The sequence below is a fragment of the Strix aluco genome, chromosome 5 (assembly GCF_031877795.1).
Source record: "Strix aluco isolate bStrAlu1 chromosome 5, bStrAlu1.hap1, whole genome shotgun sequence".
Lineage (NCBI taxonomy): Eukaryota > Metazoa > Chordata > Aves > Strigiformes > Strigidae > Strix > Strix aluco.
The window spans coordinates 8887022-8908135 of record NC_133935.1 but is presented as its reverse complement, the minus strand read 5'-3'; the positions used below and the strand labels follow the sequence as shown (position 1 = coordinate 8908135).

The 21114-nt window shown below is 40.1% G+C and overlaps 1 protein-coding gene across 4 annotated transcripts in view; it reads left to right on the top strand.

Annotated features, from left to right (window-relative positions):
• Nucleotides 1-14655, top strand: part of PRMT8 (protein arginine methyltransferase 8) — a 72361-nt gene extending 57706 nt beyond the window's left edge. For 3 of the 4 annotated variants that reach the window (XM_074825805.1, XM_074825806.1, XM_074825804.1), the window contains 3 exons: nt 4340-4490; nt 11094-11215; nt 13036-14655. In XM_074825805.1, coding sequence (XP_074681906.1) covers nt 4340-4490; nt 11094-11215; nt 13036-13119 — 357 coding nt within the window. In that variant the 3' untranslated portion in view covers nt 13120-14655. The remainder of the gene's footprint in view (nt 1-4339; nt 4491-11093; nt 11216-13035) is intronic. The other variant, XM_074825807.1, reaches the window with a different exon arrangement.
• The last annotated feature ends 6459 nt before the right edge of the window (nt 14656-21114 follow it).

Genomic DNA, 21114 nt, shown 5'->3' with positions numbered 1-21114 from the left:
TTTGGGTTGACCCAAAAGTTAATTTTTACTTGGTGTCAGCACCAGGGACTACAACAACAATAAATCAATTGTTCACACAGCTGTAGAAAAACCTGCAATGAGAGTGGCAAAAACTCACAAAACCAAACAAGAATGAAGAACATGCCACGTTCAGTTTGTAATAAAAAAATACAGTTGAACTTTCCTGAATATCCTCCCCTACCTAGCCACAGAGAAAGAACCAAACAAAGAAATCAATCTACTTTTATGCTCCCATTTGTCCCACACTTTCCAGGAACAGTTTAAAGCTCCTGCAGGTCACACATCACTTTAAGATTATACAGTTCAATGCTACTTAAAGCACAAACTGCCTTCCCTGCAGAAAAAAAAAATATGCAACATTCTTGTTTATCAGAGAACAGAGCATAATAGCAAAAAAGCATTGACCTATGTGCTCAAATACCCAGTTCTTTGAGAAATTTTTGCTGTTTTGGAAATGATTCATCTATATGAAGCCTTATTTCAAAGGACCTGCAGTATTTTCTGCAGAAAGGTACTGTTGCTCAGAGAGCTCCAACCACACAGGTGAGGCACTTGTCTGTGAGCTCCAATGAGTCCCATGTTCCTCTCCCATAGTAATGTTGACCCATGAGGTTTAGGACAAGGCAGTCCTCATGAGACTTTTCTCTTGCTCCACTGCAACTTCAGTGAACTCCCTAATCACATTCCTTTCTCCCAGCTTCTGCTAAAGTGAAGCAAGAGGCACCTGTGACACTCATTTTCCATCTTTCTTCAAACACTGCTCTTTTTTTCTCATATTTCTTCTCTACTCTCTTCTCCACATGAAAATCTCCCTTCCCTTTCCTAAGTGACCTTCCCTGTCACTCTTTCCTTTCCAACAGTTCTCCCCACACTCTTTCCTTTCAGCATCCTCAGGTTTAACTCCACCTATTCCTCCCTGCGCTCCAAAAAAAAACCCCACAAACAACACCCTAGTAATTTTCAAGCATTTCCTTTTGTGCAAACAGGAAAAGATGGCAGAAAAGCAGCCCTGGCAGGAAGCTGAGGTCTCTGTTATCAGGAAGCCATAGCTATACCTGCTTCCCTGTTATTCCATCTAATAGAGAACCAACAACGCTGCAATATCTAGTCAAAACAATCTCAGATACTCCATTCTTCCTTTCACTGCTCCCCTGAAACACCCAGAATTTAATGTTGTTTCTTCTCTCCCCACATTAATACTGTTAGTTCTCTGCACTCGTTAAAGACAAGAAAAAAGAAAAATATTTTTCTTTTTGAAAAGTGAATGTGTTCTGGGGGCTGACTGTTGCATTCAGTGTTACCCTCACATGTGCATGCATGTGTGCATCTGACAATGTAGGTCATTTTCTCAGTGCTTGTCAGAAAAGAGGGTTTCCTGGTTTTCCCTTCCTTAGCAATTAGTTTTACTCTCAGCCTTCAGATCAATCCTTTTCCTGAAGCTGGCAATACTGCTTGTACCAATGCCGCCTGTCCTCCGGCTTCTACATCAGTTCAGCGCCTTGGCCTGCTGTGATCAGCACTGCCTTCACCATCACATCCTGTGTTGGGGTGACCATTTCCCTCTTTGTTCAAACCAAGACAGCTGGTGCAATGGGAGAGAGGAAGGGGGAAAAAACCCCAACCCCAAACCAAAAAACAAACAAACAACCCCCCCCCCACCAAAACCAGGCATTCATTGAGGTTTGAATCTTTACCTCCATGCTCACACAATCCTCGCTGCGTAAGCTGACTGGCTGGGAAGGAGATCAGAAAAGAGGTGCGGTGGTATCGCTTTACGATTCACGTGAGGAAATGGGTCAGGCAGCAAGTCGGGATTTTCTCATCAGTGAAGCTGATTCAGGGCTGTTTCTCTCATGAGTTAGGTTGCCTTCAGCTAGGGTGATACAACTCAAGAAATACACAGCAGCTGGCAACACCACTTTTCAACCTCATTGTCGCCATCCCTGTGATTCTAAGTGATTTTCTATACATCATTTGCTCAGTCCTAAAGCAATTTGTGCCACAGGACAGCCCAAGAACCATTCTTTATGCAGTGAATGTGAAAACTGGACCTCTGTGTGTCTCTGCAACAGGGACATGTAGTATGGGATGTCTCATGGTCTTTCATGCAGTGTCAACCACAGTCTGGACCTCCTTATTTAGCTCATAATTCTGACACTTTTATTGTTGCTCAGCTTAACACATTTTTTTAGTATAATTAAGAACTGTATTTTGATCAGATCCCTGCTTAACTATGCCCATTTTGTTGTTGGTTTTGAAATCTAAATAAAATTTGGTAAATTACTACTTTTCTCACTTATTTTATGCAAAGATAGCATTTATCCCCTGTGTTGTTAGCTTTAATTAACATTCAATGAGCAATGACATTTAATATAATAATATATAGTAGCCAGACTACAATTCAAAGAGATCACCAAAACAGGATCAGGCCAGTTTCAAAACTATATTAAATAATAAAAAAGCCCACATTTGTCTCATATCTTGCATAGTTCAACACTTCTGAGACATTTCCACTAACTTCTCTAATAAAAATATTTCCTACTGCTTTTGATTCCACTTTACCCTGCAGAGCCAATACAGCTCAGAGAGAGGGAGCTACATCCCTTTTATGTGCCTCATCATTGGACTTAATTCACAATTTCCCCACAGTGATACCACGAAGAAGCCACCAAAAATTGCAGAAATCTGCAGCTACCACCCACCAGTCCAGTCTAGCTTGTCAAAGCAAATTTTGCAGGCTGCTATGGAAGTCTGCCAGGAGACTTCAGAAATTCTTTTTCCTAGTGTGCTTTTTTCTTTTTATCTGTTGTGGAAAAAAAAAACCCCACAACCCAAACATTTTAAGGCTATCACGGCTTTAAATGACCATTTATAAGCATGGGTCACTTATAAACTTTAGTGACTCAGGGTGCAATCGCAATGTAGAATAATTTTCATTATGGTTAAGTTATTCTTGAACAATATTGATAATCGGACAAGCCAAAACTATAGCTTGTTTAAATCATCTCACCATAAGTTTTCTAAGTCTCAGAAACACATGATATGTGGTCCATGGAAAGACCTCAGTAACTGAAATATGGCTGCAACTTTGGATGTCTATTTTTTGCAGACTTCTCTTAGATTATAGAATGCAATTGCTAAAAGAGCCCTCTATTGTGCCCTGAAAGAGCCCAAAAGAGCCCTCTAATGGACATTCTAGACTCTGCTCTCCAGTTTTGCAGTGAGTCTGAATTAATGCTGGTGAGGTCGGTGATATGGTTCCTGGCTTATGGTGGTAAAGGAAATTTGGATTTCTGTCTACAAAGCTTCTATTTCTCTGTGTGCATGAGCAGTTTGGTTGTTAATACTGACCTTCCGAATAATAGAGAGAAAAATATTTGGGGCATATCTGGCTCTTGCCAAATATGCCCTGACAAAGACAATAAGGACAGTGAAGCTAGATACGCTTAGGAGGATATCAGAAAGTGCACTGATAGGAAACATTTCCCATAGCATTAGAATACAATTAATAGTATTTCAGACTTAGTATCCTCCCTAGCACGACTACAAGTTTTGGAAACAACCCAAGTAAAAGCAATACCTAGCTGGGGAAATCAGATCCATCTAAAAAAACCTTAGTTTAAGCCTTGAACAGTGAGATTTAAATATCGATGGAAATAATCAGTCTTGGAGACTACATCATTGCTCCCAACTACTGCAATCAAGGCGTAGTACGATTTACATTATTTGCTTCTGTCTAGTTTAAGAGTAAGATCCCTGTGCTTACTAATTGGAATTGGTCATCTGACACAGGACTAGAAAGCATTATTGGCAAAAAGCACGCCCCTGTCATGCCTCAAATATTTTGACTTCTTGACACAGTCACATTCCTTTCCAGAGATGCTCAAACAAGTCAGAGGTTTATTCTTATTAAAAACTCAACTCTGCCATCTTTCCTCAAGCTGACAGTCCCTGATGACAAAACATCTTAGAACTGGGACCTATATTTCTCTTTCAACATCCATTGTGCCTATATTTGTCAAAGCACATTTTACCTTGATTTCCTCCAGCTCCCGCAGCCCCTCCCTGCCATTCCCAAGGGCACACACTCTTCTGTGAGTGGTCTCTCTTATCACACTCTGTCAACTTAGTCACATAACTGGATCATTTGCTGATGATTTGATATATTCAAATGTACCACTGATTTCTTACAGTGTTAAATGGCTGCCAGTTGTCTTTGTTGCTGATCATTAAATAAAATGCTTAAGTACATCACTTAACATTTACCTTAGTCACAGACATCTGCATGTAAATGCCTTTTTCTTTCTCCTCAAAACAGGAAGTAGATATTTATACAGTGAAGACTGAAGAATTGGCATTTACTTCTGCATTCTGCCTCCAAATTCAGCGTAATGATTACATTCATGCCTTGGTCACCTATTTTAATATTGAATTTACAAAGTGCCACAAGAAGATGGGATTTTCTACAGGTAATCTGTATTTCTTTTCATTTCATTTCTATTGCTATATCAGTGATACTGGTCTGATGGTACACGAAGGTTTAGTGTAACACCAGGTTTGAATTTCAGTGGTAAAAATTATTGTCATTTTGGGGGAAGTGAGCAGGATGAGGAAAGGACAGCTGCTTGTAGGAATTCTGCCAAAACATCAGGGCAAGATTTCACAATGACTACCAAGCTTGGATTTCAGCACAAATTATGACCCAGGACTTTATGCCCATCACTAGTTATATGTAAATCCTGTGACAAGTTTCTCAGATTAGACAGGGAATTGTTGGCTCAGTGAGAGATAGCAACTCTGCATCCTAGTTTCCCCCAAATCCAAAACTCAATAAAAGCTCTTACTTGTCTCAGAGTCTAGAACAAAACCATCATATTTTTCCAAGATCTAACAACACACATACTGCTTATGTAAAACAGCTCTAACAACTCAAATGTGAAACTCTAACTTACCTTAGTGAGCAGATACTTAAAGGAGTAACTCCATTCCTATAAGGCATTGTTTACCAGAGTGAATAAACCAGCCAGTGTTGTGAGAAAAAAAAAACCCTTATGACTGCTTTAATGACAAGAACAACAAATTACAGCTGGTGCTGATTGCAATTAGCACCATTACACATCTCAAACAGGTGTAAATGGGACCTAATGTAAGTTGATTATAGAATCATAGAATAGTTTGAGTTGGAAGGGACCTGAAAGACCATCTAGTTCCACCCCCACCCCCCCGCCATGGGCAGGGACACCTTCCATTAGACCAGGTTGCTCAAAGCCCCATCCAACCTGGCCTTGGACACTGCCACAGGGAGGGGGCAGCCACAGCTGCTCTGGGCAACCTGTTCCAGTGTCTCACCACCCTCACAGTGAAGAATTTCTTCCTTATATCAAATCTAAATCTTCCCTCTTTCAGTTTAAAAACTGTTACCCCTCATCCTATCTCTACACTCCCTGATAGAGTCCCTCCCCAGCTTTCCAGTAGCCCCCTTTAAGTACTGGAAGGCTGCTATAAGGTCTCCCTGGAGCCTTCTCTTCTCCAGGCTGAACAACCCCAACTCTCTTAGCCTGTCCTCACAGGGGAGGTGCTCCAGCCCCCCGACCATCTTCACGGCCTCCTCTGAACCCACTCGAGCAGGTCCATGCCCTTCTTCTGTTGAGGGCCCCAGAGCTGGACACAGCACTGCAGGTGGGGTCTCACAAGAGCAGAGTAGAGGGACAGAATCCCCTCCCTCGACCTGCTGGTCACACTTCTCTTGATGCAGCTCAGGACATGGTTGGCTTTCTGGGCTGCGATTGCACATTGCTGGCTCATAATTCAGTTTTCCATCCACTACTACTCCCAAGCCCTTCTCCAGCTCTCAGTCCACTCATCACCCAGCCTGTATTTGTACTTGGGATTGCCCCGACTCATGTTCAGGACCTTGCACTTGGCATTGTTGAACCTCATGAGGTTTGCAGGGGCTACCTCTCCAGCCCGTCCAGGTCCCTCTGGATGGCACATCCCTTCCCTCCAGCGTGTCGACCGCACCACACAGCTTGGTGTCGTCAGCAAACTTGCTGAGGGTGCGCTCGATCCCACTGTCTATGCCCCCAACAAAGATGTTAAACGTCACTGGTCCCAACACCGACCCCTGAGGAACCACCTGAATGGTGCCCACTGCTGGGTTAGGTGAACTTAAGCGTCTCTGCTCAGCCAGTGGAATGCCCCTCCTTCGCAGAGCTGCCCTCCCTGTGCACCCTTCTGTGCAAACTGCCTCACCAGGCCCTGTTTTCCCGCTCTGGTCACCACGCTCCTGGTGGCTGGTGCTCCTTGGGGCTGCCTGTTGTGGGAGCGGGGGGTGGCTGCCGTTACTCCTGGCCCAGCCCACAACTCATCAGTCGCTCACTCTCGTGAGAGCTGCCAGCTTCTAAATATGATTAGAAATCTCTTTTTTCACAGGAGCTCTTAACCCCTTACGTGAGATTCAAGGCTCAAAGTACTTTGTTAAAATATTTATATTTGATTCTAGAAGTATAACTATATGGATGATGTTATTTGGTGCCTCGTATTATGTTTTTCAGTAACTGTGTTTCCCTGGTCATTCCATAAATGTGTTATACTACAGTATTGCCCACACCATGACAGGCATCGGTATGTGCTGGGGAACAAAGCGTAGATGTGAACAATCTGTGAGGCACTGCAGTAGTATCCTGAAGTGTTAATATTTCTGGGTTTGTGCTGAACAAAATTATCTAAGGTGGAAAACAGTTTACATTTTAGGCATTTGATTTTTCCACAGAAGGCTGGTTTTTTTTCAGCAGAAGGCAGGCCATTAATCTTTTTTAAAAGGTAATATAGTCAAACCTCCAGTTTTTTGTAAAAAATAGGTTCGAATGAAGGGTGTAGTTACTGTGTTGTGATGTTAACTGAAACCTACCTTAGTAAAGGAGGTCTTCTTATATTCCCAGAACTACATGAAAGGTCTTTTATGTCATTGAAAATGTGGCTTCATCTGCAAAGGAATAATGGCATGTGTTTCTGGTTTATGTGTGCATATGAACATGCATGTTTTAAGAAACATCCGTTGAATAGATTAGGCTATTTGATTAATGTTTTCTAGTCAGATGTGTCCCATCAACATATCTGGCCCTCAAACCCAGCCATTCTTGGCTTGACTCTTAGACATCACAGTGAATAGGCATCAAAAGTAGCAAGGAAAAGGACCTGTTATGTTACTGCAAGGCATTGTCTGTGGAGTAGACATAGACTTGCTCCAGTATCAGTATAGCAAAAGGTGGCTGGGATGAGGACTTTTTGACTCTTCTTGCCTCTTGGGTGTATGGAATGAAGAGGGCTCACTCAGGCACTTAGAAAATGTTCTGCAAGACCACCACAGGTGGGCTTATCTTCCCTTAGCACACAGGAAGTGAGAACTTGAGGAAGGAGAAAGGTTAAATACTCTTAGGGAGAAGAGGCTACATTTGGACAAAAGCCTAGGGCAGATACCAAGTTTGGCATAGTGTTTTTCTTACAGAGAGGTTTTTGCAGACCCACCTCAACTTGCAAGTATATGTACAAGGTATTGTGTGCCTACCTGTCATAAAAAAGAGGGGAAAGGAGTCACAATCTCCAATATTTCTGAACCTCTATCAAGAACGGAGTTCATCAGCAGTGCCTGAAAACCTAGCTTCTTTAAACTATCTGTAGCTCCCACAGGCTGCTTCTGAATGCTTAGTCATACACTGCCCTTCTAGAATCCTTCCAGCTTTGAAGACTTGCCCTTTCTTATCATTCTTTCTGCAACTAGATCTCTTAGCTGCTGGTGGCTCAGCCTCCTTTGAGGCTTGCTTGAAGAGGCTTCCTATGTCTCCAAATTCTGTCTCCTGCCACTTGGCAAATGCGACATTTCTCCCATTGAATGATTTTCTTTGCTTTACTGCCAATTCTCTGAATGTCTTACTTCAGTAACTAACTTCTCCAGGAGGCTGTATGGCCCACCAAATAAAAAAGGTTGGATGCCATTGTATGCAGATGGAGAAGAGCTGCTAGCCAGACATCTCTGCAAAGTCAAGTTCTTAAGATTTTCAAGTCCGTGCTCAAGTTGTTTGTGTGTTTTTGACAAGGGCTTCTAAAACCAAAGTTCACTCTGGCCTTCTTTGATGCAAATGAGGCTACAGCCATATCACCAATTATGGAAGATTTAGGGACCACTCTGAAGCCTGGGGGAACCAATTGGTTGTGACTCTTTTGCACAGTACTTGGTCCAGAGTTTCGTCTAGGTCCCATGTGGTGCCCCTCTAATTGCACTAAGACAAGTACTATTTATGTGGAGGGGTTAACTGTTATTCAAAGTATCTAAAATAATGGGAGAGGTGCCTTCCAGCCATTGGAGAAGAAGGGTTTTTAAACCATGAACTGATAGCACATGAGTTGTGCCTCAAGGCGTGCCATCAGGACTACAGAACCTTAAACAAGTCTATAGGACCAGACAGGAGGCACCCAAGCATGCTGAGGGTGCTGGTCAATGTCATTGTAAGTCTACCCTCTAACATCTTTAAAAGTTCATGGTGATGGGGGAAGCTTCTTGATGATTAGAAGAAGGCAGCTATCACACCCATCTTCAAGAAGTGCAGTAAGCAAGATCCATGGAACTACAGGCCAGTCAATCTCACCTTAGTTCCTGGGAAGGTTATGACACAAATCCACCTGGAAACTATTTCCAGCTATATGAAGGACAAGAAGGTGATTGAGAACAGTTAGCATGGATTTACCAAAGCCAATTATACCTGACAAACCTGACTGCCTTCTAGATGACTAGCTGTATAGATGAGGGGAGATCAATGGCTGTTGTACACCTTCACATTAGCAAGGCCTTTTATACAACCTTGCATAGCATCCTTACAGCTATACTGGTAAGATACAGACTGGATAAGTGAACAATAACACAGGTGAAAAATTGGCTCAAAATGTGTCAGTCAGCAAAGTCAAACCAGAGGCCAGCTATTAGTAGCATCCCACAGGTGACCTACAGTGAGGTCAGTATTATTCCACATCTTTATTAATGACCTGAATAATGGGATAGAGTGCAATCTCAGCAAATCTGTGGATGATCCCAAGTTGGGAGGAGAAGAGGCTGGAGAGAAAGGGCTGCTATTTATAGAGACCTACGCAGGTTCGAAATGGGCTGATGAGAACCTTATAAAGTTCAGCAAAGCCAGATGCAAAGTCCTGCAGCTGGGACCAAACAACTCCATGCTATTGCTTAGGCCAACTGGATAGAAATCAGCTTTGTTGGAAAAGACTCTTGGATTCTGGTGAGCAACAACTGAACGTGAGTCAGAAGTATGCCTTTGCAGCAAATCTGTCCAATCCTCCTGACCTGTATGAGCATGAGTGTAGACAGGAGGTTGAGGGAAGTGGTTCTCTGCCTCTGTTCAGCACATCATGATAAGGTAGGTGCAGAAGAAGTAACTCTATCATAGAAAGGTTGTTTGGCCTTCTGTAACTGAAGGAGTAGACACCACTGTCTAGAAGACTGGTCTGGGTTCCCAGCTAGTGTCTGTTGGCAGAGCTCTACTCAATTCAGTAAAATATCCAAGTTTGTAGGACATGAGGAAGTGCCACTTCGCTGATATGTCATTTTTTAATTATGAAGACCTTATGGACTTGAAGACCTGCGCCTACATTCCACACACACCCCCTGTCCATGGAGCACAAGTTTCCAGATATGCCAGGCTTTTCTAAGGAAGATAGCTCTGCATAAGGGCATGTGCACATGTACATCTGTGTGTACAAGATAGCAGTTACGATTTAAAATAAAAGTTCAGCTTAGTTTTGGTCTAACATGTTTTCAATTAGAAATTTTACAGAGCATGTCCAAATGGAAAACAGATTCTGGATCTGAACTCCTGAAAGAAATTAGGCATTGAGATTAACAGTCATTAAAACTGTCTAGACATATAGCCAGAAATTAGCTGGTAAAATATTTTTCCTTTGGAAGATATCAGTTTGCCAACACCGTTTCTGACAAAAGTTTTTTTCCATTGGTCTTCTGATTCTAGGATTTTGGGAAAAAAAAGAACTGTTAAAAATTCCTGTTCTGGCAGTTTTTAAAAAAAGCTTCATTATTCCCCCAGTCACAATTTCTAAAGCCAATTTTTTTTTTTTTAAACTTTGATGTTGAAATGAAATGAGATCATTGTTTTATTGAACTGTGCTAAGGTATTATTAGCATGATTCAATACATTGGGCCCATGTCTGCATCAAAAAGTGACTGAAGAAACAAATGGAAGAAAAATACGTTTATCAGAGGCTTTTTTGTCAGGAGGAAGTCTCTGAACTTGTACAGCTATTCTTAGGTTCCTAGATGCTCTTAACTGCAAGAATGCTAGGAACAAGAAGTAACCAATGCAAGTTCATTAAGCACTGCTCAAAGATTTGAATTTAACTCAGAAATAAAAACAAAGTAAAATAAAACCCTGAAATAGCAGAAGGTCATCAAAGTGATTTTGCTAAGCAAGACTAGAAGTGAATTTAGACCAGTATCTATCTCTGGCAAATTGCCCATAGCATATGCCTTTAAAAAGTCCAAAACCAGGTTAAAGTGCAAGTGCCCTTTCCCCAGCTGTATCCTCCTGGAAACTATAAAATCTCCTGTTCTGGGATCATGAGTCAAAGGTTTCATCTGTGTCATTGTGATTAATAGCTTTTTTATGAATCTTTCTTTTATGGTTTTGTGTAATTGTTTTTTGAATTAATTTAGACTTCTGACTTTCAAAGCACTTAGTGTTGATTTGCCCAATTTGAATGTGTGTGGGTTGAAAGGGAAGCATCAAAAAAGTGCCTACCATCCCAGTAACCCGCTTTGCGGAGTCCTTGCTGGGTGTGATTTACATCTGACATATTCCAGTAAAAATCAGAAGTCAAGCCAGTGACAGTCAAGAGAACTGTGTTGTTGTAAAGCATGTTTGCTAATATAGTATATAAATTAAAGAATTCTATTCTCTAAAGAAAGGCTTTTTTCAATTGTTCCCAAGTCTTAATTTGATTTGCAATGCAAAGATGAAATTTCTATAAATAATACCCATATGTATTTTTAGCACCTGATGCTCCCTATACTCACTGGAAGCAAACTGTCTTCTACTTAGAGGACTATTTAACTGTGAGACGAGGAGAAGAAATCTATGGGACTATATCCATGAAACCAAATGCAAAAAATGTGGTGAGTCAGCATCACTGATTCTAATTCCAACTCTATTGATCACAAACTATAATCAACAGTAAATAAAGTGCATATAAGTAAAACAATGAGCATGCTAAAGGCTGTAAATTCATGTTTATTAGTAAGAGCTCTAGTCACAGCTTCACCAAAGCTGCTAACAGCAATGATAATGCAGTGCTAATGTCACAGAACTCAGCCTGCAAACAAGCTAGCATGGGAAGGAAGAAATGATTCGAGTACATCACCAAGTCAGTTGCCCTCTGCAATCAGCTTGGCTCACATTTTGTGACACAAGTAAGCAAGGGTCTCTTCATACTATCACTAAAATCAGCGGTAAGATCCCTTCTGCCAATACAGGATGATCAAGAGTACTTCAGTTCCATATCTATGGCCAGATTTCCCACGCAGTGCCTAAGAACCTTTAGGAAATTAATAGATTTCAGCTTAATGTCTGTATGAACTCACTGATCAAATGTACTTGAGCTCACTAATCAAGTGATATGCTTGTTTAAAAATTGTGGTTTTCCACAGAAAATACAGATGTTTTATTTAAGACTAAAGCTAAAGCATGATGGATATTGGATATCACACTATGACAACTGGTGAAAGCTTCCTCAATTTCTCTGCCATGGGCTGAATCCCTCACCAAGTATGTCCGTTATTTAGTGCTTCTTTTAACTTGTAAGGAGACTATGAGACACGGTCTGATGGACGACCCATGCCTGTATATAAGAGCAAGACATGAGAAGTATGGCTTCTGGGAGAAACAGTGGCACCATTTTCTGCCAAAACCCTTGAGCAGAATCTCTTCATTTTCTATTACAACATACAGCCATGAAAATAACCTGATTATAATCCATCCATGCAGTTGTTGTAATTGTTGAAATACTGCATTTGTTGACTGCAGCAAATCTTAACATTTCATTGCCTTCCTTTTTTGTACCAAATACAGATTGGATATGGTTTTCAGAGTAGTGTTGATACAGGGGAAGAAATAAACACAAAATAAACTTGGCATTAAAACAAACACATTCACTCCTGAAGCTACCACTTGCTGTGAAAGTAGAGGAAAACAGTCTGTTTCCCACCTTTATGTTGTGCTTGGGGAACTGGAACATTTTCTTTTGGGTTGAATTTATCAATTTTCTTCTGAGGGAAAAATGAAGAAAATATATCAAATTTGTTCACACAGCAGTAAGCACCTGAATGCAGATTTAGGTGCTAAAATTAATGGGTTCTTGATAGTTATCATAAGACAGAGAGACTACCTTGGTTCAGAAGGATTTGTTAGTGCTTTGTTCTTCTGAAACATGAAGACTTTCAAAAGCTTGTAGGGAGACAGCTTTGTTTTGTAGGGCTATGTAGTGCCTCTTTCCAAAAAACATGTCATTGTAAGATAAAGAATGACTGAGGGTTTCTCTACAACAGGAAGTTTACTAGATCTGTTCTGGAATAACTCCTAGTGTGAAAGCCCTTTACGCTAGATCAAGAGCATCTGAATGGGGGATACCCTTAAAAAATTGTTATAGAATATGTGTGACAGCACAGCGTTTCAGAAACTCCCTAGTTGTAACCAGGACACTAAATCAGCATTAAGAAGAATATACAAATATGCCCTAGACATAGATTGTATGGTGAACGCTATTACACATCCTATATCCTGCTTTTTCATTGTTAGCAACATTTAAAACCAAAAGAAGTTATAAACCACAGTAGGTATCCCTTGAATCTGCAGGTCTTTTCAACCCAAGCAATGATAACTGAATTCATACACTGAACTTACGGTCTTACTTACATGTTACATTTAAATCTTTTTACAGCGTGACCTGGATTTCACAGTAGACTTGGATTTTAAAGGACAGCTATGTGAAATGTCAGTATCTAATGACTACAAAATGCGCTAGCAAGAAACCTTTCAGCGAGATGAAAAGGAGAATTTTATCAAGTCTTGAACTGCTGAACTTCAAGCTAGGAACTACTGTTCACAAGATTATTGTATTAAATACTAGAATGTTTACTCTGATGGAAAGTGGTAACCTGATCCTTCTTGCAGATAGTACAGGGGGCTGGTATCCCACTGTGAATGTACAGTATACAGAACTGTAGCTTTTGTCAAACATATAGGAAAAATAAGCAAGAGTCTTGAGTGTTCTGGTTAACTTTAGGATGGCAGAAGATGCATATACAAATTGTACTACTTACTGTGAATTTCTGGTTCTTCCAAGCTTTGCATGTTAAAGATGATTAGGGCAGTTTTCTCACTATGAAAGACCACTACAGCACATTACTGTGATAGTATTACTGGACTTATATTCAATATAAATGAATATATATATTGTACATGAGAAAAAAATGTCATTTCATAATAGGAATTTGTTTTGTGATTATTTAATTCTCATTATGCAATTATGGAAAGATAATGATGTTACCTCTGGCACTACTCTAGGCAGTGATATATTCCATTAACTGTCCAAAGTTACAGCTTTGGTAAATATTCCATGCAAAGTGTAGATAAGAGCTGGGTATTTACAGAAAGTTCAACAACTATCTTTTTGAATGTCCTCTGGAAAATGTGGACCATTAGTTTTAAAATTCACCTTCACAACTGGATGTCTGTCAGAGCTTTAAAAAACATTAGCTTTTTATCCTTGAAAATATTCTGTGGTGAGTTTTTATAGCTGGATTTTGCATGAGACCTTCTGAAATCAGACACCTAGTATTTAAATGTAATGAATGCAAAGTCTCTGAAATGGTGGGTAATTCATGTTTCTTGGCCATGCCATATTTCAGTTCTTTGCAAGATTCTTAATACAAAATAATTTTTAAAAAAATAAGAATTAGTGTTTCCTTTTGGTGATGTTTTAGATAAGCTATAAATTGCAAATACTATTCTCAAGAGTGCAGTGATTTGCAGGAACAAGCTAATGTCTTTAAAAAGATGTCTATGGCTTCTGATATTACTAAGATGTCTGTAGCTTCCCCATCCCCTTACACCCCTTGTTTTTCTTACAATATCTCCTGCTTATAGTTAAAATATTAACTGCTTATAATTCTTCATACTATGTATCAAGTCTTTTTACTATATGAATACTGACCATTTAACCACGTGTAATTCGTCAAAAACTGCATCATCGGTCCTATCTACCCATATTCCAGTCTGTCTGGCATTAGGCACTAAATCATGTTCCATCATGGATGAGATTGACTAGGTTTTTTGCCTAAAAATCTTTTTAATCACCTGCAAATAAAGCATACTTGAAGATGTATTTTGCCAGTATTTGTCAACTTTTCACTTTTTAGAAACCTATTTCTATTGGTTTTCCCTTCACAAAAACTGTACAGTGCCTCCATTTTCTTATGGTCTAAAGATTATGGTCTAGGGATTGTATCACATGGTATCTATGTAGAATGAAATTAAACTGTAATTCAGCAGTAAAACATACTGTTTGCAGTGTAGTTCATCACTGTTGTTTTAAAGCACTTTCCTTACATTTTCTTGGAATGAGGATGAACAACTTTCCTCACAAAAATGAGTAGGATTTTATCTTTCAAATATTGCTGTCATTTTCAGGGAACAGTTCATAGCTAGATCAGCTACTCTTTCAGTAATGACTTTGACCAGAAAACCTCTAGAAGTCACTTTCTACTAACACTTCTGCGATTCTAGGACTTTAAGGTAAGGAATTCTACCAGGTTTTTTCTCAGCCCTCTCCATTTATATAGATACCCAAACAATGTTTTCATCTTCTTCTTTACTAGTAACAACTGAGCTGACTGTAAATGAAAGAAGACTCTTGCTTTGTTGTCTAACTTGCACTTTGACAGCACTTCAAACCATCCACTTCTCTTACCCACTGCATGAATCTCTAATATCTTTAATATTAAAAGAAGGAAACAAAAAAAACCCCAACATCTTGTTTGAAAAATGAAAATACAAATCACACACACACAAAAAAAAGAGAATTCACAAGGGTCTGCCTGCCTGTACTGAGAATGTGTCATTTTTGCCTGACAGAAAGCATTGGACAAGAAGCAGCAAAGAAAACTTGATCAGGACAGCTCATTAATCAGTCTGAGAGGTATTTTAAGCACTGCTGTGTACTGCCATTTCTGCCTCATCTTTCACCTAAGGAGAATGAAATGTAGGTGCCCCTTCAACAGCACCCACCTTGCCTTCTTACTATGAGTGCCCGTTCACCTCGGTGTTGCAAGTCCTTGCTGCTGTTGTTAATGGCACAGTTCTGAGGTGATGACCAGACTCAGTCACATTCAGCCCTGGGAACCTGACTTGTGCTTTTCTTCCTATCAAAACCACATCACATATTTCTCCATCACATAAAGAACCGAGAGTGCTTACTGCAGTGCTGAGTATCTTCAAATCACAGTGCTCAAAAAAAAAAATTGAGCTACCAAGGCCATTACAGGCGTTACCTACTACTAAGGTTCTGAAAGCACCGATGAGTTCAGCGTACATAGAATCTCTTAGGTCAGCATTAGTCAAACAGATGTGCAAAGAGCTTGCAGGCCAGGTGCAATCAGCTGATAGGCTTCCTCAGCAATCCAACAAGTCTCGGTAACTACCACAGAGTCTGAGCCTAATCTTCTCAAGGCTTGAATAGAAAAGTCTATCGTGAACTCCAGGGTTGAACCCAAGCCACTGAGATCTTCAAAGCTCTGCATTAAAATACTAATGACAAAATGGCCATTGATATCTGAAACAGATATATGTTGAAAAGCTTTTCATTTCCTTCCCACTGACAGGAAAAGAAGATGATGAGCTGAGGACAGAGCATGAGAAAGAAACTGAAATACAGTATTTACACAAAAGACTGTCCCTGATGAGTAACAAATACAGCCCTGGAGAAAAGAAAAAGTAGGTTGTTTCTGCCTCGACTCTAATCTTAAGGCAAAAGTATTAAAGCTCTTCTCAAGGATTGTCCTGTCAGTAGAAACTCAAAGGAGCATCCAAAAAAGCTAGATACTGAGCATGCCTCTAAAAAGCAGTGTGTGCAATTCACACTTGCAGTGCCTGCAGGATTAGGGAGGTGGTCCCTGATGTTAAGAGGGCCACTCAGTGTTCCCAAGCTTCTCTAGAGAACAGTAGAGTATGACTTTATTCTCACATGCATTTCTTATTCCCAGCAGCAACTAGCCTTCGCCTAATGTTACTAAAGTTTCACAGTTTTGGTTTGGGTTTTGCAGGGCTTGTTCTGGGGACCTTCTTATGTGCAGAATTAGGAGTTTTAGAGCCTCTTTAAACTGTCTTAGACTTTTAATAGGGGTTGAAATGGTTCAGAATATAGACAATAATATTACCAGAGACAGCATGCTTTTACTACAGAGCTAGCTTGAAGAACCTTCTCAGAGGTAATTTCTTACAGGACTTGTCTTAAATTTAATATTAACTTATAAATTAATTTACCACATACAGATTTGATTGTAAATAATCAAGAAAAACTTCCTTCACTTAGAAGGTAATTTTACAAAGGATACATGGTATACCATGTATATAACAAAGGATAAATCACCACTTTAAGAAGATAATCTAACCATCACTCTCCTTTACCTGTAAAATACATCTCACACATACTACTTACTTAAAAAATACTTGTATGTGCTATCATTTCAATGTCTTGTCAGTAACATTCTAAGTGGCCCAATTCATATGAATTGAACTCAGTGTAACAGAGGACAATCTGTCTGTGTTTTATAATCAGTAACTTCAAGTACTGTGCATACTGGTAGATGTAACATGTTTTCTGTGATCAAAATACACTGCAAAAAAGTGTAAATAACACTTAAGAAAGAAAGATTTACTTAACAAAACCGTGTCCCAATGTCCCTGGTATAATCGACAAAACAACACAGTATTATAATTACTTTCAAATTACAAAGCCCCACGAGTGTTATAGAAATGGGAAGTTAGCTTTTAGAAGGCTGCTTTCATTGGTGAGCATGCTTTTCTTTTGCAGGCAGGAGTAGCAGGAGAGAGGGGCGGGGAGGGTGGTGGAGCAGGCAGACATCAGAGTGACTTACCTCTTACCAGTTTGTCAGCTCCCTTGTTCAGGTGGAGTCAGGGGCTCAGAACCCCTTTCTCAGCTGAGTAAGAGTAGATTACTTTAGCTACAGGCAATGACTCCCACTATATATGGGAGGACGGGTGAAGGGGAAAAAAGAAAGTATCCGAATTGCAAAGGGGACAGCAAAACAGAGTAGCTGGAGTTATTTTGCCATAGAACCTCATAGAAGCTTTGAGTTATTTGTAATGGAAAAGACTTCTGGAAGTCTTTATTCTAACCACCTGCTCAGAGTAGGGCTAACTTCAGAGCTAACTCATGTTGCTCAGGCCCTTGTCCAGAGAAGTTCTGAACATTTCCAAGATCAGAGATTCCCCAGCCTCTCTGGGCAGCTGTTCCAGTGCTGTGCTAATCTCACAAGGAAGCATTTTATATTCAACTGGAATTCCTCTTGTTATAACTTCAAACTGTTGGCTCTTGTTCTTTACTATTTGCCCTTGAGAAGAGTCTGGTTCTGTTTCCACTGTAACTCCCCATTAGATACTGGAAGATACAACTAGTTCCTCCCTTAGTCCCCTCATGGTAGTCCCTCTCTTCCCTATACCACCCTTGATTGCATCCTAGCCTTTCATATGAATTACACCACCTATCTGCCTGTAATCCTCACACACCCCCTTTTTTTCCTTCTAACAGAGGCTATGCATATATTGCTGCTGTTGCACACTGATTAACAGATGTATCCAAGGGTTTTGCAAAGAATGTAACTCCAAGGGTCACTAATTAAAGAGAACGTCAGGGTCTCTTACCGTGTTGTGTTGGTGGCATGGAGGACACATTTTTATGAGTAATCTTCAGGTTGGCATATGAGGTGTAAGTTTATGCCAGTGAATGCATTTGCCTAGTTTGAACATACAACAGAGCCAAGTGATTTCTTTTTCAAAAGGCATTAAGCATTCACAGACTAGTTCCAACTGGAAAAGTGGGAGGGTTTTATTCTTTTTTGAAACATTTCTTTTCAACGTTTCTCAGAGATCGTCTCAGATGTTAATCACCAAGCACACAGGCAAGTGGGAGGAAGACAAATCATTTAGATCATATCTAAACTTCCTAAAAATTAAGTGTGAATTTATAGCACTTACAAACCTTTTTAAAAAGCAATTAAAGAAACAAACCTGATGTTTAAGATCTGATATAACAATATGTTTGTTTTCTAATAGCCTTATTGTAAAATAAAAAAACCCACATTACTTTAAATTCATTTTTCATACATTGGTCTAGAGTAAAGAGGATGTGATTCATCAGCTAGAGATTCCCCAGAATATTGGTATTTCTGCACAGTATGTTGACTGAGGTGAGCCAGGGCAGTAGTATGCCTACAGGAAACAAGACTGTTCCCTTGAAAATTGCTGCTGCTTCTGGAGATAGACACAAAAAGGGTAAAGAAGACATGCTATACACAGCCAGCACTGAGAAAGAGGCAGATGACTGCTAAAGCAGAGCACCCGTCCTTTAGACAAAAAAATATTCCAGGATCCAGATACTGCTGAAGGGAAAGGAAAAGGTTTTTTATGATCTCAAAATTGTTGCAATCTCTGCTCTTCTCTTTACCTGTCTTTCCAGTCTCAGCAGGTACTGATACAATTTCCGACTCCCTTCCCTTTCCATTTTCTTAGAATGTTTGATATTTTTCTCATTTTTCAGTGGAAACAAACATTGGAGATAAGTGATGATGCAAACAACATGAAGATAGCATTTTTGAGAAAGCTTGGAGAAAACTACGGTGTGACTGTGAAATGGAAAGAAACCATGTTTGCTTTGACATGACAACTACAACCCAAAATCAGTGTCACTTCCTCACAGAACATACAGGTTTGGGCTACAATCCAAGCCATTCCTCTGAAACATCAAACATGGTCTTTTAGAAGCACAGCAGTCAACAAAATCAAGCCTGAGCTGACCCCTAAATCCTCATGTGGAAAACAGAACATCCTCTTTTGCAGTTCAGTGCTGTGCTTTTGTGTCTAGCCATTTTCATTTACTCAAATGAACCATCAGCATTTCCAGTACAACACAGCCCTAGAGCCAGAAATGGATCCCTGTGTTAAGGTCACAACAGAATTTATTCACAAACCATACATGCCCTACCATTTTGATGCAGAAATATGAAATGGCAGTCCAAAAAGGCATATATAACTCATTATATTAACAGTAACTTACAATGCTGATCAGTTAGCAGAAGCACTTTATCATCATAATGGCTTATTTTTCACATTTACTGGCATGACAAATCAATATCATTAGCTAATGAGACCTGATTAAAGCAAAAACTATTTACTTCCATAATTGTCTGATTATCCAAACTGCAGTTATCACCACTGACAGAGCATCTCAGAAAAAAATAGCTGTTTTGCTTGCTTTCCTATGGGATGAGAGTAGGCAGGCAAGCAACCTAAGTGTTCTGTGAAGCTGTAACAGCAGCAAATGATGGACACAGTACTGACACAATATGCTGTTTCTTTTCCTTCATCTCAAGATGTTTCTAGCTTGTACTTCAGTGGTATACATAAAACCAGAATCCACTTATAAATCAAAGCCAAACTTTTCTTCTAAGCTGTCCTCATCTCTTATTTGCCTGTGTGTCATGTGTTCTTTTTACTATAGTCCACACTCACGTAATTGCCTGGGGTAGTGAGGATAAATCTAGTCAGCCTGGAGTCCTATGGGGCTTTGAACATTACACAGAGTCAGAATTTCAGGAGCCAGAAAGTAGCACTGTGATCCACCAATCTCTTGAAAACATCTTTTCCAACCCCACTGCTGAAGCAAGACAAGCTGGTGCAGGTTGCCCAGGACCATTTACAGTTGGGTTTTGCATATCTCCAAGGATGGACAGTGTTTGACCAACTCCACAGTAAAAAAAAGTATTTCTTGTGTTTAGATGGAATTTCATGTGTTTCATTTTGTGCCTGTAGCCTCTCATTCTGTCACTGGGAACTCCTGGGAAGAGTGGCTCCCTCCTCTTCATTCCCCACCTCCGTCAGGTATTTACACACACTGATAAGATTCCTCCTGAGCTTTCTCTTCTTTAGACCCTCTGGGCCCAGTCATTCAGCCAGTTTTCAAAGCACTTTCCTGTCCAATTATCTAACCTGCACTTTGTCATTTTCTCAGTGAGGATGTTATGGGCAACAGTGTCAAAATCCTTACTAAAGTTGAGGTAAACAACATCCATGACCCCTCATCTGCCAAGCTAGCCATCTCACTGTAGAAACCATCAGCTTGGAGAAGCACAATTTCCCATTTGTAATTCCATGCTGAATATTCTTGATCACCGTCCTGTCCTTCACATGTCTGGAAATGGTTTCCAGGATTAGTTGCTCCATCGCTTTCCCAGGAACTGTAGTAAGGCTTACCACCCTGTAGTTGTCTGGGCCCTCCTTCTTGCCCTCTGGAAGATAGGACTGACATTTGCTTTCTTGTGAATGTCTAGTACCATAAAGTGCTTTCATAGCACCCTTGGATGCTCTGTTGCAGGTGTTGTAGGGGTCTTAGACTAACTGTTAGGCTTTATACAAAGCAGACATGCAGAATGGTTTGCATGACTAAAAGATTATGTTTTTTTCCATCTGTACCATAGAAATGTTGGTTGTAAGGAAACCTTGGAGGTTTCTAGTCCAACTTACTGCTCCAGAAAGAACTTTGTGTAAAACCTGTCCTGAAAACTTCCAAGGATAGAGATTTTATAAGCTATCGGCAGATCTGATAAAACACATTCCCCTTCACAACAGACCATGCTTTGCTTATTTAGCATTATGAGACCTGCCAGCAGATAATTTTTAACCATTTGATGGATGTCTGTAATGCTGATTTTGTATGACTCCA